At 39.5% G+C, this 14,143-nt stretch overlaps 1 protein-coding gene across 2 annotated transcripts in view; it reads left to right on the forward strand.

The window, feature by feature from the left end:
* The window catches only part of Vav3 (vav guanine nucleotide exchange factor 3), a 347,236-nt gene extending 337,711 nt beyond the window's left edge, over positions 1-9,525 (forward strand). The window contains exons 26-28 of one of the 2 annotated variants that reach the window (XM_042675890.1): positions 3,857-3,940; positions 6,431-6,582; positions 7,236-9,525. In XM_042675890.1, coding sequence (XP_042531824.1) covers positions 3,857-3,940; positions 6,431-6,582; positions 7,236-7,277 — 278 coding nt within the window. In that variant the 3' untranslated portion in view covers positions 7,278-9,525. The remainder of the gene's footprint in view (positions 1-3,856; positions 3,941-6,430; positions 6,583-7,235) is intronic. The other variant, XM_042675882.1, reaches the window with a different exon arrangement.
* The last annotated feature ends 4,618 nt before the right edge of the window (positions 9,526-14,143 follow it).

Genomic DNA, 14,143 nt, shown 5'->3' on the forward strand with positions numbered 1-14,143 from the left:
CAGCCTGGGTAGGAAAGTCTGTGGGACTATTACCTCCAATAAACTCAAAAAAGCCAGACGTAGGGCTGTGGCTCAAGTGGTAGAGTGCTAGCCTTGAGCAAAAGAAGCTCAGGGATAACACCCAGGCCCAGAATTCAAGCACCAGAACTGACCACCCTCCCCCACAAAAAAAATTTTGTTTAAAAAAACCAGCCAGATGCCTGCTAATGCCTATAATCCTAGCTATTGAAATCAGAAGATCACAATTCAAAGGCCACCTATGCAGGAAAGTCCTTGAGACTCTTTCTTCCAATTAATCACACACAAAAAAAAGCCAGAAGTGGAGCTTTAGCTCAAGCAGTAAAGTGCTAGCCTTGATTTAAAAAAAAAAAAAAACAACTCAGAGACAGCACCTAGGTTCTGAGCTCAAGCCAGAGGACCAGCACCAAAATAAATTCAAGAGCAAAAATTGAGAGTTTGAGCTAGGCAGAAAGACTGTTAGGATCCATCATGACCATCCCAGGGGACCACATGGAGGCAGGCAGGCATGCACAGGAGAAAGATTATTATAACAAAGACAATAAGCGTGGCTCAAGAAAAGTTAAATTGTAGATACTATACGTCACAGACGAGTCATAAAAACACTGAAGTTACCAGGGGAGGAGGAAGGCATACCCAAGAGTCTCTTCTACTAGTCTGGAAACAGAATTAGATTAGGAAAGCTGGCAGGAGGGCCGAAGCCCACCATGAAGACTAGCTGATATTTAGTTGAAATTACTCTTTTGATCAGATTTGAGAAGATTTAAATCCTAGCTACTTGACATAACGGTAAATAATTATCAGGCACTCTAGGTTTGACATAGGAATAGCACTCAATGTGTTACTGAAACATAGATTTGAGCCCTTTGATGACACTTTACTTACATTATTTAGGAATGTTAGATATTTTAAGATTATAAGCAGGTTATCTATCTAATTTATCTACCTATTGTTGAGGTTATTTAAGTAGTACTTAATTGTGTTTTCATTGATTTCTCATTTCTTCCTTGTAGAGATAACTTATCTCTTGTTATATTTTAGACTCTTGGCTTACATTATTTTCATGAGTAATTTTGGAGAAATATAATATTTTATTTGAATATGAATAAAATAGTCCTTGTGAAAAAACCAAAGATAGTCACTTACCAAACAGTATAAGGAGAGATTACTGTTAGAGTAAGGGGTGGAATGAGGGCTTATTTAAGTTCTCATCCAGGTAGGATGTGAATCTTAACACCAGATTTTCTACCATTAAGGAATTGGGTGAATCCTGTTAATCTTTTTTTTTTTTTTTTTGTTGGTCCTGGGCCTGAACTCTGGGCCTGGGCGCTGTCCCTCAGCTCTTCAGCTCAAGGCAAGAGCTCTACCATTTGAGCCACAGTGCCACTTCCAGCTTTTTCTGCTTATGTGGTGCTGAGAAATTGAACCCAGGGCCTCCTGCATGCAAGGCAAGCACTCTACCACTGAGCCACCTTCCCAACTTCTATCCTGTTAATTTTATTACAAGTGGGATCCTCTCTTCTCAGCAGAGGGTATATCATAATCTCTAGAAAGAAAAGTATGTATGAATTCTACTGCAGAGGAGTAAATGAATTGGGCATATTAGAAAATTTGTTGGAATGACCTGTACCAATTCGTTTTTGAGGCTTTTAAAAAAATTGCAGAACGTGCAAATGGAATAAAAACTGTCATCATCAACAAGGGCATATTTTAGGGTAGATGCAAGAATGACACATGAGGCCCTTCATTAAAAGCATGTGCCAGGGGTGTTTCTACGGGTGTACCGAGCTTCAAGGTCCACAATCTCAAATACAACTGAACTCACAAACCTCTTACCGGTCTGCTTGGTGGGAGTCTGGTAATCACCTAAGTAGATCACCGATATTTTTAGGAACCCCTAGAACTTCTTTGTGACAAGAGTTCTAGTACTTGGGTGAGTTCTGTGGCCCTTAAAGACAAGCAGTTCCTCATAAAGAGGCAGACTGTGGGAAGAGTATATAAGCTCATTCCCAGTTTACTTAGCCCATTTTGACATCATCTTTGGTTGTAAAAAAACTTTTTAGATTAGGTCTAGATACAAGTGACAGACTCCCCAAACAATACCGGTTTAAGTAGGATAGAGGGTCAGTGTCTCTTTCCTATAAAAATACGGTAGTAATCAGCCCAGGCTGGTGGGAAGGGCAGGTGGTCTGTCCCACAAAAGTTAGTAACTCAGGTTTGTTCAAAGTTATGCTCTATCAGACTCAAAGGGGAGACTCTCCTTCTCATTGACCAGGATGGTAGCTTTCCCACAACAGAAAGCAAAATAGAATAATTTAAGAAGGTGGGTGGTATGTGCCTGCTCTTCTTCTGGAAGATCACAGAAGCTACTTAATTTTACTTTTGCTTTGATATATTTGCTTCTTTCTCACTGGCCAGAACTTAGCTAGATAGCCCTACCAAACTGCAAGGGATGCTGGGAACCATAGTCTCTCTGCTCTCTGAACATAGTTGAACTGCACGATGTATTACAGGAAAGAAGGGGAGAATAAATATGGAGAAGAAAAGTTATAACCTGTACCTTCCTTTTCCATTCTCATGGCACCATGGTATCAGCAGGTACCCTGAGGAAGGACTTGAAGCAGCCAGCCATAGTTAGATTCCAGAATGCACCTTGAAGTCACCTTGCTTGGGTTTGAGTACAGGTTTTTCTCAGATGCACGGGAGAAGTAGTAATCATATCTTCCTCTTCTAGTTGTAATAATTAAATGAAATAGTGAATTTTTTGGACGTGGAATCTTAACACCTCAGAATCATTTGATAAATGTTATTAGCTCTTATTATTTAAAAGATAAAGCAAAATGTTTTGAGCATTCAAGTACATCTAATTTGGAAAACATATTCACTTTCTTTTCAGGTATGATAAGGTTACAGAGTGGTTCTTATTTTTATTACACTTTCTCCCTTCACAACATTGGCTGAGATGTGCATGACTGGCTGGGTGTGAGGGAGTGATTTGTAACAAATTATCAAGGTGATTTCTTTGCATTTTCCATGTATTTTTCATATTTCACTGACACCACTACAAAATCTCGTACATATGCCATTTTTTTATCTGAAGCATATATTTTACAAGGAGAATTGACCCTTCTCAGGAGAGGCATAGTGAATAGTGGAATGGCTGCATGGGTAAGCCCAAAGCCTTGAGTGTAAGCCCAGTATTGGAAAACAAACAAATCAAAATTCCTACTATCATAGCAAAGTAGGAATTGAGCATCACATCGAGAAGGCAATTCTTGGATCAGTCAAGTTTGGATGGAATGTAGACGGGGTTTGCTATTTGCCCATGCCAGGATAAGTCTGAATTACAGACATAAAGTCAAGCAAAACATAAAAGTGTTAGAGCTGAAAGCATGGCTCGAGTGATACAAAATGTAAAAGTGTGATTGGTGCTGGTGGTTCATGCCTATATTCCTACCTACTCAGAAGGCTGAGATTTGAGAATTAAGATTTGCATCTCCTGGGAAGACAAATCTGAGAGACACTTAATGTCCAATTAACCACCAAAAAACAAGAAGTGGGGATGTGATTCAAGTGGTAGAGCACTGCTATGAGTGAAAAAAAAAAACAAGCAAGCAAGCAGGCTCTGAGCTCAAGTCTCAATACCAGCACAACAAAGTAAAATTAATAAATATAGAACTGTGCTTTATTTAGAAATGATGATACAGACGCAGTGAGTAAAAACATAGCTTTGATAACTGAGATCTAACAATTTTCTTATGATTGCAGACAACAAAGTATTTGTATTTTTATTAATTCCTAAATGCTCTTTTGCTTCTTTTTCTTTCTTTTCTCTAAGCCCCCTCTCTGTTCTGTGGCTTTTCTTTTGTAACTCCTCCAGAGTACAGCTTTGTTCCCCCTTCTTCTACTCCTTTCTGGTCAGGTACTGCTTTACTGCTTTTATATGTCTCTCCAACCTGCTTCTGTTTGCAAATGAAATATTTCCACTCCTGTATATGGCTTCTCATATAGATACATCTCCTCATAGACAATCCCTAGAGCTCCATTACTACCATGCACCTTACTCTTCTCTGTTGCAAAGTCATTGTGTGTCATGACATTTCACTTCTCTGGCTTTTTCAGTGTGTGTTCATTCCATATATTTCAACATGACATTTTATAATGTGTCTGTCGTAGAGGTTGAAGGGGGATGGAGGCTAGAAGTTATAAGAGAGAAAAAGTACTCTGAACAAAAAAAAAAATCAATTGTTCCTTGAGGACTAGAAATTTTAGTTAAGAAAAGGTAATATTTTTGTGCTTCTGTGAAGAAAATGAAAAGAACCCAAGTCATAGAATTATCTCCAAACAGAAGAGTAGAACTCAGTAGATACTATTTAAAAGCAAGACAGGTGCCCATCAATTCTACTATTCTTCACTTTATGCCCAGGCATTTTGGTCTTGATTTGCTAGAGAATTAGATGCTACTGATAGGACTTAGAGAGGACAGTGTTATGGCTAGGGAAAGTATATTGTGTTGCAGGGTTTAAAAAGATGAATCTGTAGATCCCAGTAGAATCATAGAATTTTGAAATGCAAGACTCTAGAAGTCAGCTAGTACAGCCTTTCATTTTATGGACGAGAACAGTGTGGCATAGAGGGGTCAGGGGCCTGTGCAAGGTCACCCAGTTAAGCTGGTGATTGGTTGTTTTCTTTTTTCTTTTTCCATCATGGGTATTTTTATGTGCACTGACTCTTAAGAGCGGTGCCTGAGCAATGGGACAGTTTTCAGTAAGGAAACCATTAAAAGTGGTATGTGTCCTAAGCAGTAAAAATAAAATGACCTATTTCTGCTCCCTTTACAGTTCTGTAACCGACAGCCTTGCCATTCGTTTATCTTATGATCGACACTTGGAGACTAAAAAAACTATCTGTCATTACAAAACCATGAATGATAGGCCAGAGATCCCTGTTGCCAGGTGGGCGGCCTCTCCTGGGATGGCTGGGATCATAACCATGGCCACCTGGGCATTGGGAACTGTGAAAAAATACAGATGGATGGGATTTCCCATTTGTCTCTTTCTTACAACTAAATTCCTCTTACCATTTAAGATTTATAAAGTCTCACCAATCCCAGATGAGTGATTCTCAGAATCACTGAACATATAATTGAAAATACTTTATAACCCCAAAGAGCAACAGGTGTAGAAGTTAATATAAAACGTGTTATAAAGCACTAGAGACTACCAAACAGGAACTGCCTGAAAGTAGTTTTCCTTTCAGAGTAGGGCATACTCCTCTCCTGACATGAAAAATATTCAAACATGCCAACAAAAAAAACTCTGCACACAAGAGGTGAACACCCTGGCATTATGTTGTTGATTAGATGTATCATTACATTTTCTGTAAGGCGGTGTTTCTTCGGAAGGAAGAAGATAGGAGCGGTGTTTGTATGTTCTTTCTGTGAACCCTGCTTCACTCTTCCTCATTAATGAAATTATATATAAAGTATAGTTGAGTTTAACCCTTAATAATTAAGGCAAAAGAGCTTGGGTAGACAGGGGAAGTGGCTGCAAAAAAAAGTGAAATCTGTAAGGAAAGGAATTAACTTGAGAGACCAATTCAAGTAGACAATGATTTCTATATAATGAATGCTTAATTACATAAAAATGGAGGAACTTGTTCTGCCATATAATAATGCAAAATACCTTTGCTCATATATCTTTACTATGTCTTAAATAAATTAAAATACAATTATCCATCCAAAATTTAACTTTTCTCCCCATCACTCTATATGCCTCCATCATATGTCCAGTAAAAAGAAAGCAAGTCCAATGAAATATAAAATAATATTTATCTAAATGAACTGTAGGAAATGGAAACAAGAAATTCTTTTCCTTTTTTTTAAAAGAAGTGATGAGATCAAGCTGATAAACTTTCATCAGAGGAAAAAGTTCAGTTGTTTTTATTATTAGGGGAAGCAGTTATTCAATGAACATGTAATACTTGACCTTAGAGGTTCTAATAAGGAATAGATTATTTATGCTGGATGGTTAATTTTGCTAAAATTAGTACAGATTTTATCTTTCACATTGTAGCTTAGATACTCCCTAGGGTTTTTTAATTATTATTTTACTGGGAAAAAAACCATTTCATTTTAGAAGTTTTTGTGAAGAATATGAAAACAGAATAGTGGCTCTTTAAACTTTATGAAACAAATTTTCCTGCCCCTGATTGGATTGAATCAGCAATTGTGCTGTGTTTTCAAGCTCCTCTTCCATTGTCATGGGTGTGTAGTGAAGTCACGGCTGTGTGTTTGAGAGCATCAATAACATTCATCTGATTAGCTTCTTCTGGCTGGTCACCAGCAGCATGTCAACTCTGACTCTATGGCATTTTTTGTGTTTTGTGTTTTGTTTTTTTTTCCCCCTCACAGTGCTAAGCCCCAAAGTGTTGGGCATTGCCGTCGCTCGGTATGACTTCTGTGCAAGAGATATGAGAGAACTGTCCTTGTTGAAGGGAGATGTGGTGAAGATTTACACAAAGATGAGTGCCAATGGCTGGTGGCGAGGAGAAGTCAATGGCAGGGTAAGGTTTCTCTCCCATGGGCTTGTGTGTGTGAATGGAAGGAGCCTTGATAGTCTTAGGCAGTCATCACATAGGGTAGCCTGCACCCAACCAGGCCCCTTGCCTCCAGAGATGGGGGAGGGGACTGGAGTGGGGATTTGTGCCTTGCTGGTAATGGGCACTCACTGATAATGTATTGAGCACAGTTGATCCAGGTGTAAACCCACCTTAGCAAACGTAATGGCTTCCTGTCTAGAGCAGGAACATTTCGGTTCTTTTCAGAACCTAAGCATTAGAGCATACACTCTGTTTAGTGCCAGATATCTAGAAGAACTGCTGATCTCAAGAGGAAGGGCCAGAGTACCTCTGTTTTTACATCCTATTCTACAGCAGAAATAGGAATGATCATGTAGCTGAGCCCCACATTACATTTAATTTACATACTTATTTGTGTGCCAGCAGCAGATTACTATTTAAGCATATTTTATTCCTCCCTTTCTATCACTCACTGTATTAGGCTCCTAAGAACAGTTAAGCCAGTCTCCTTTACCTACAGTGGGCTTAAAACATCAGCCTTATTGAGGTGCTATGAAAACTAAATGCTCTGTGTGCAGAATCTTTGGAAGTGGCAGGTAGAAAATAACATTGCTATATTGGTTGTTTTTCTTTTGCAGGTGGGTTGGTTTCCATCCACATATGTGGAAGAGGATGAATAAGTTCCAATCCAGCATGGCACCCTGCACCAAATATCTCAGAGAAGGGATAAACAGAAGCCTGCACAGCATTATGAATTAACTGAAGTGTGTTTTTTTTAAAAGCTGCATTTCTGGCTTTTCAACATCCTCCCTCCCTTTTTCCCTCTCTTAAGTCTTAATGCTGGGCTTTCTAAAGATGCTGGTACTGACAGATTAATGGCTTGCCTAGAGCTGTGCAAGAAACAGCCTGCCAGTCTGTCATTGTCATAGACCGGGGCAGAGCCAAAAGTTTTTCTTCCCAAAGGAGCCCTGCAGAACACATTGGTTCAGCTTTCTGTTTATTTCATTGAGTCAGACAACATAAATGTCTGTCATTAGTAAATGTCAGATGCATATTTACTTTCATTCTTACACGACTTTCCCCAAAACTTTTGATGGTACCAAGAAGGAGAAGGTTGATTTTGCCTTTTTCAGCATGAAGAAAAATCACGGAGTTCTGCTGTTTGGAAAAGATCCACCCTGACTGGAAAGATCCAGTATGTCTTGTCTTAAATTGTTCAACAGGTGACTCATTGCCCAGTAAACACTTTTCCCCACAGATGTTACTCATGATAAAATATGAGAAGCAAATGTTCAGGTTTGCACATAAGTGATCTATTCCAAAAGGGTTTTAATTATTCCTTTGATGTCCCAATTACATTTGCAACCTCTTTATTAAAAAAGGGGGGGGTTAGGGGGCAGGAAGGAGGGACAAAACACATGAAGGTGTCTCCACATTAAATCTTCAAAACTTTCATGATTTTATAGGGTCCTATTGGAAATGTCATGCTAGACTTGATGAAATAAGTTTTGGCTGGATTTCTTATCGTGGTTGTTGAGAGCCTGAGTAAGGTGGTATTGTTTACAGAAACTGATCAAGGGCTATAATCTAGAGTAAATCTTTTTTATAACAGCAATATCAATTAACACATGCCTTTCCCCTACTAGAGAGACCCCAGAACATATTGACTGATTCCCACATTTTCCTCTGAGTGTCTAGAGTTGCACAAGCAGCTTTGCTGAGGATTTTGGAAGGAAAGCATATTTGGGCTTTTTATGTATTTCAGGGCCAGAAGGAAGATCACTAGATTTTTAAATTAAAAAAAAAATTTTTTTTGCTTCCAGGTCTTCTCAGTCTTCTCTTCTGAAATCTGTCCTGGGTGTATCTTAACTGGTGGGTTTGATGAGTTTCACAGTGCATTTCTTTTTCCAACCCTTCCCTTTATGACATGAGGAGTCTCTATATATATTCTTCCTGGAATGCACTGAGTTCCCAGTTAAGGCAGTCAAGTTCAGACACTACCTTATCCTCCTAGCTGATGCAGTATTTCCTCTATTGCAGAAGTCATGTTCCTGACAAAATTCTGAGTGTTTCTTTCTGGGAATAGCAGACATTCAAAACACTCACCTCATAGAGCCAAACTAAGAGCATTCAGTTGTGAAATGTCTTGATCATCTCTGAAATGAGGGAGCTGTGGTCTGCCCTCTCCCCAACCCACTTGGGGTGCCTACCCTGGGTGTTCTGTGGACACCCCTCTCAATTAGAAACCCTCATGGGCTAGGCCTTCTCCTCTAGGATAGATTCAAGACCTTTACCTCAGAATTATGTAAACTGTGATTATGTTTTAGAAACAATTATTCTTTGCTAAAACTAGACTTTTTGTATATGTGTAAATGATCATGAACATGTATTTTATAAAGTGTCCTGTACAGTAAACTTGCCCCTGCCCACGTATATATTTTTGGAAAGGATTCTTTCTCCTCAAGTCTTACCTGTGACTCTGTCTCGAGAATGTTTCCTCTGTTATTGTCAGCCAAGAGGTTGCTATGGAGAAAGCACAGCATCCCACAAATTAAGACACTCCTGTGTAGAGTACTGTAGCATGTATTGTTTATTCTGGTCAGTGGACTCCCCGCCTTCCTTATAAATGGTGTGTGGTCTTCCTGTTGCATTTCATTGGTTGAGGGGGTTCATAGCAGAGGATATTAGAAGAACTCCTCATGATATTACCAATCACATCTTTGGTCTACGTTTCATACTTTTTATTGGAGACTTCAAATGTTGTAGATTTGTGTAGATTTCTAATACCAAAGACAGAAGTAAATGGTTTCCATGTACTATGTTTTGCCTGTATGCAGCCTTCATGTACTAGGCGAATTAGAAACGTATCTTATTTTGTAATATATTGTAAATATGTCAATACAATAAATAGTTACTTCTTACCTGTAATTGATTTTGTGAAGGTTGAAGATTCTTTCCACTAAACCATCTCATAACTCACATACTCCTAACATCATAATTACAAGCCCTGATTTTGGTCAAGTGTAGGTCGGGATTACTGCCTAATTTATGACTCATCAGCCAAAGAAAATCTCAGTAGTGAACTGCAGCATCTACTGACAGGCCTGTGATGTTCCCACCACCCTTTTCAGAGCCTCCGGTGTACTTACCATGACTCTGGAGGGCAGAACTTCACATTGTCTCCTTTCTCAGATGAGGAAGGTGAGGGCTATCAAACCCTGCAACTTTCCAGAGACCACACAGATGGCTGGTAAGTGCCAGAGTCAGTTTCCAACTTGGGAAGGTTGGCTCCAGAGCCCATATAGCCACTACACTGTCCTGTCCCACACTTTCTAGGACAAGAAGTTAGGTATGTGGTAGGCTTTAAGCTCACATAGCCAAGAGGAAACTAGTACCAGTAGTTTAACCAATTGAAGATTTAACAGGGAATTCAGAATTTTGTTATTCCTGATGCCTAAACAGATTCTGTTTAGAGCAGTAGGGATCAGAGATGGAATTCCTTTACCCTCTTTTGACTTACCCTTTGCAATGGAATTCAGGTTGGGAGGCAAACTTCTTCCGCTGACAGAGTAGGGTGTCAGGTTCTCAGTCATGGATGTGCGTTTGTCTTCTAAGGACTAAGAGAGATGTGTTCCATAGTAGTAATCTCTATTCAGTGTCACCTTCCCAGGGTATGCAGGAAAGGAGCTCTCCACACTTGCATTGCAATGCAGTGTGTCCTATAGCTCCTGTTCTTTTTACTGGAGGAGCTGATTCTACAGGCATCTTTATAACTTCACTTTGACATAAGAACATTTCTATATAACTCTTAGATTTAAATTCATCATCATCATCATCATCATCATCTTCCTGACCACTGCCAGTTGTGCCTGGGAAGTGCTCGGCTCACGTGTCAGGTTACATGGGAATACAGTCCTGGTGACACTCATATATTTGGTCTTGTGTCAAGTAATTGGTATGTGTCAGTGGTTAGTGCTTTGATAGCCTCTTTAGTTCTTGGACAGTTGGGAAGAAGGGGAGAAGGCATGGGCCAGAAGTCAGACTGACTACTTGGTATCAGTTACCCATCCCTGCCAGCCAGACCTCAGCCAAGCAATATCATCATTGTACCTAATTCCTAGCATGGTGAAGACTCATGGGACATCAATATATGTAAAGTGGAATTGGGTCTCATTACTGTTATCAGATTGACTTGCTAAATATTTGTATAGTCACCATCATTTTATTAATTCCAAAAGCATAATTCAGGCTCATATATTAGGTGAAGGTAGAAAATCCTTAAAATTCGAAGTTAGCCTGTCTAGGAATGGAATTAGACTACTTGATATCACAAAACAAGGAGAATTTTAGCATCAATTAGGCCTGATCTCAAGCCCTAGGTTTGCCATTGAGCATCAATTTTCTGAGCATCAATTCATTTTCTGTACTAAAATTAATAAAGAATGAAATGATTGTATAACTATGAGAGTTTGAAAGGGCAGTTGTGAAGAATAACATGAACATGACACAGTAGTCAGTCAAGAAATGTTGGTGTATGGGGTTAGAAGTGTGGCTCAAGTGGTAGAGTACCTGCCTACTGAGTACATAAGGCCCCGAGTCCAAACCTCACTACTGCAAATGAATGCATGAATGAGTAGATGATTGAAGGAAGAATATTGGTCTTCTCTTTATGAACTGTAAAATAGGTATATATGCTTGCTGCCTTTATTCTGAATATAATTGAGAGTTAATGCCTTGTTTCTTATGATTTAATTTTCAATATTTATAGGCAGAATGAAAGATATTCAAGAAGATTACTATGCAAACCCACAAAGAATCTCAGAACTTGAATTTAACAGCTCCATATGATTTCAAACTAGGAAAATAGAATTTTTCTCCCAGCTCAAAAGCATTTAGACTTAGTTCATTAGTCTCTTCATTTTTGCACTGAAACTAGTTTTCTGGGATTGGCTGGATTCTGATGAGAAATGTTATGAACCTGTCCGGTCTAGCAGACTTTGGAAAGCACTTAATTGTGAGTAATGAATAAATCTCAGAATGGAGGTCAGAAAGGAATTCTCTCTCTCATTAGGTAACATTGATTAGAACAGATAGTAGAAAACAGTGGACAGAAAAACAAACTTCTTTTGAATCACTGTGGACTCTGGCTCTGACAGAATTGCTAGGCACTGTGTCTCTGCCAATAATGACTTAGGCTCGAGGCCAGAGGATTAGGGGCCTCATTGCTAAGATTCAGGTTGACCCTCATGCCCTTCCTTTCATGAGGAAGGTGAACCCCAGGATGGCTGTGTTCAACCTGTGATCTGGCTTGCCCACGATCATACAGATTCAAAAAAAAATCCACTGGTAAAGTAAAGGCTTGTCCTGGCTATAGGTCAAACAATTGCTTCCTGATTTCCTCTATGATTTTTTCCCTCTGACTTTCTAGCATTTTCTATAATTCCTACAGGTTTTTCTCCCCCCCCCCCCCCAAATAAGGAAAAGAGATGTTCAGAGAGTCCCAGACCAGGTAGAAATGTGACATGTCACAGTCTCCTTCTGTTGCTGTCAGTTTCTATCAATAAGATTTGAGATATGTCAGTTGATTTAATAATGACTCAGGAGTCTGATCAAGAGTATTTGTGGATTTTCTGGTAATCAGACCAACCCTGTCACCAAAAGGGAAGGCTGGTTTTCATTTGTTGTTTTTATTCTCAGTGATGACTACCGAGCTGTCTCCTCTTCGCACTGTGCCGGTTCTTTGCCCTCATAGGTTCCACACACTCCACCAGGCATTTGTTATACAATATCTCATTTAGTTCTTGTAATCCTTCTGAGAGTCCATGAAAGACTGCCATCATCACACCTTTCACTCAAAAAGTCTCTACTCCTAGTCCAGTAACTCTTTTGTTTTACACCTAGGCTGGTTTTGTTTTCTAATAAAGCTATTTGACCTGTTTTATTCCTCTGCTGGGTCTGACTTCTTGTCAAAGATAAAGCAAACTCATGGTTAAAGTTCAGCCTTAGAGCCAGTTTATCTGGCTCTATTACTTAGCTTGCTAGCTGTCATTGGCAAAGTTGCTTTCTCTGCTTATTCCTGTTTCCCCAAGGTTAAAGTGAAGTGATGCTTGTAGCTACTGCAGAAGAAGTAAATGATGTAACGTGTAAAATGTCAAAGAAGGACCTGGTAGAGAGTAGACAGTCAATAAAGCAAAACAAAACCTGTTTTTTATAAATGGTTTTTTGGCCACCATTTAAAATATCTGCAGAAAACTAAATGTGTGTGTGTGTGTGTGTGTGTGTGTGTGTGTGTGTGTGTGTGTGTGTTTTGGTACTAGAACTTGAACTTAAGGCCTGGGCACTATCATTTAGTTTATTTACTCAAGTCTGGTGCTTTACCAGTTGAGCCCCAGCTCTACTTCTGGATTTTTGCTGATTAATTGGAGACAGACTTATCTCCTGAGTAGCCAGGATTATAGATGTTCAGCTTTGAAGTTTAGTTCTTTGTGGAAAACAACAACAAAACAAAACCTCAAGGTTTATTGATCAGTGCATCTTGGTCAGTGTCGCTCCTTTCATTATTCTCCCCACCTCTCCCAACACCACCCCTCCCCACAGATTTTTTAAGTTAACACAGGTATAGGAGGAATAAAAACACTCCCTTTCATTTTACACTAGCCTTTGGAAGATACATTCTTGAATTAACAGGTCATATGATTGAATTAACAGGTCATATTAGTAAGGCTTTAAAACTTGGGCACAAGTGGAACAAATCACTCTATCAGAGCATAGGGTATCAGCAACCTACTGCTATGTCACAAATTGCTCCAAAAATGCACAGCTGAGAACACAAACACTTGTTATTGCATTCCAGGGATCAGGAATGAAAGAGTAGATTACTTGGATATTTTTATCTTAGTGTGTCCTATGAGGCTTTAGCCAAGGTGTCAGCCAAAGCTAGTTACCTCAAGACTCAGCTGGCATTGAGGAAGATCTATTACCAACCTCCCCCACCCATGTTAATCACATGGCTACTTCAACATGGCAGCTCCTTCCAAGATAAACATCCACAAGTGAATGAACAGGAACACTCAAGATGAACGCTCATCTTCTTGTAATATTCTTAGAAATGGCAGGCAATCACCTCTATTCTCCTGTGTTCTTAAGTATTGAGTTGCTAAGTCCAACCCTCTCTAGGGGAAGGGATCACACAAGGACAAACATCAGTAGCAGAGGGCTTCTTGGGAGCTGTCCTCATGGCTGCCTGTCACAGATGGGTAAATCCCAAGGTCACTGAAGGCAAGTAGGAAGCTTTACAGAAAGACATTGATTACTTTGGAGAAATGTAGCTGATTGTAGAGTTCAGTTCATGTACCGGGGTTTGAACTCAAGGCCTTTGTGCTTGCTCACTTTGCTTGCTCAGCTAGTGCTATACCACCTGAGCCATGACTCCAGCACAGCTTTTGGAGTTTTACCTCCTGTGTAAGCTTACAAGCACCAGCCACCTGCGTCCATCTTTAAAAGTTTAATTCTTTGTTTAAAAAAAATCCCCTTTGATGCCTTAAAT

Source organism: Dipodomys spectabilis, unplaced genomic scaffold (genome assembly GCF_019054845.1).
Source record: "Dipodomys spectabilis isolate Male_0828 unplaced genomic scaffold, ASM1905484v1 ptg000002l, whole genome shotgun sequence".
Taxonomy (NCBI): Eukaryota; Metazoa; Chordata; class Mammalia; order Rodentia; family Heteromyidae; genus Dipodomys; species Dipodomys spectabilis.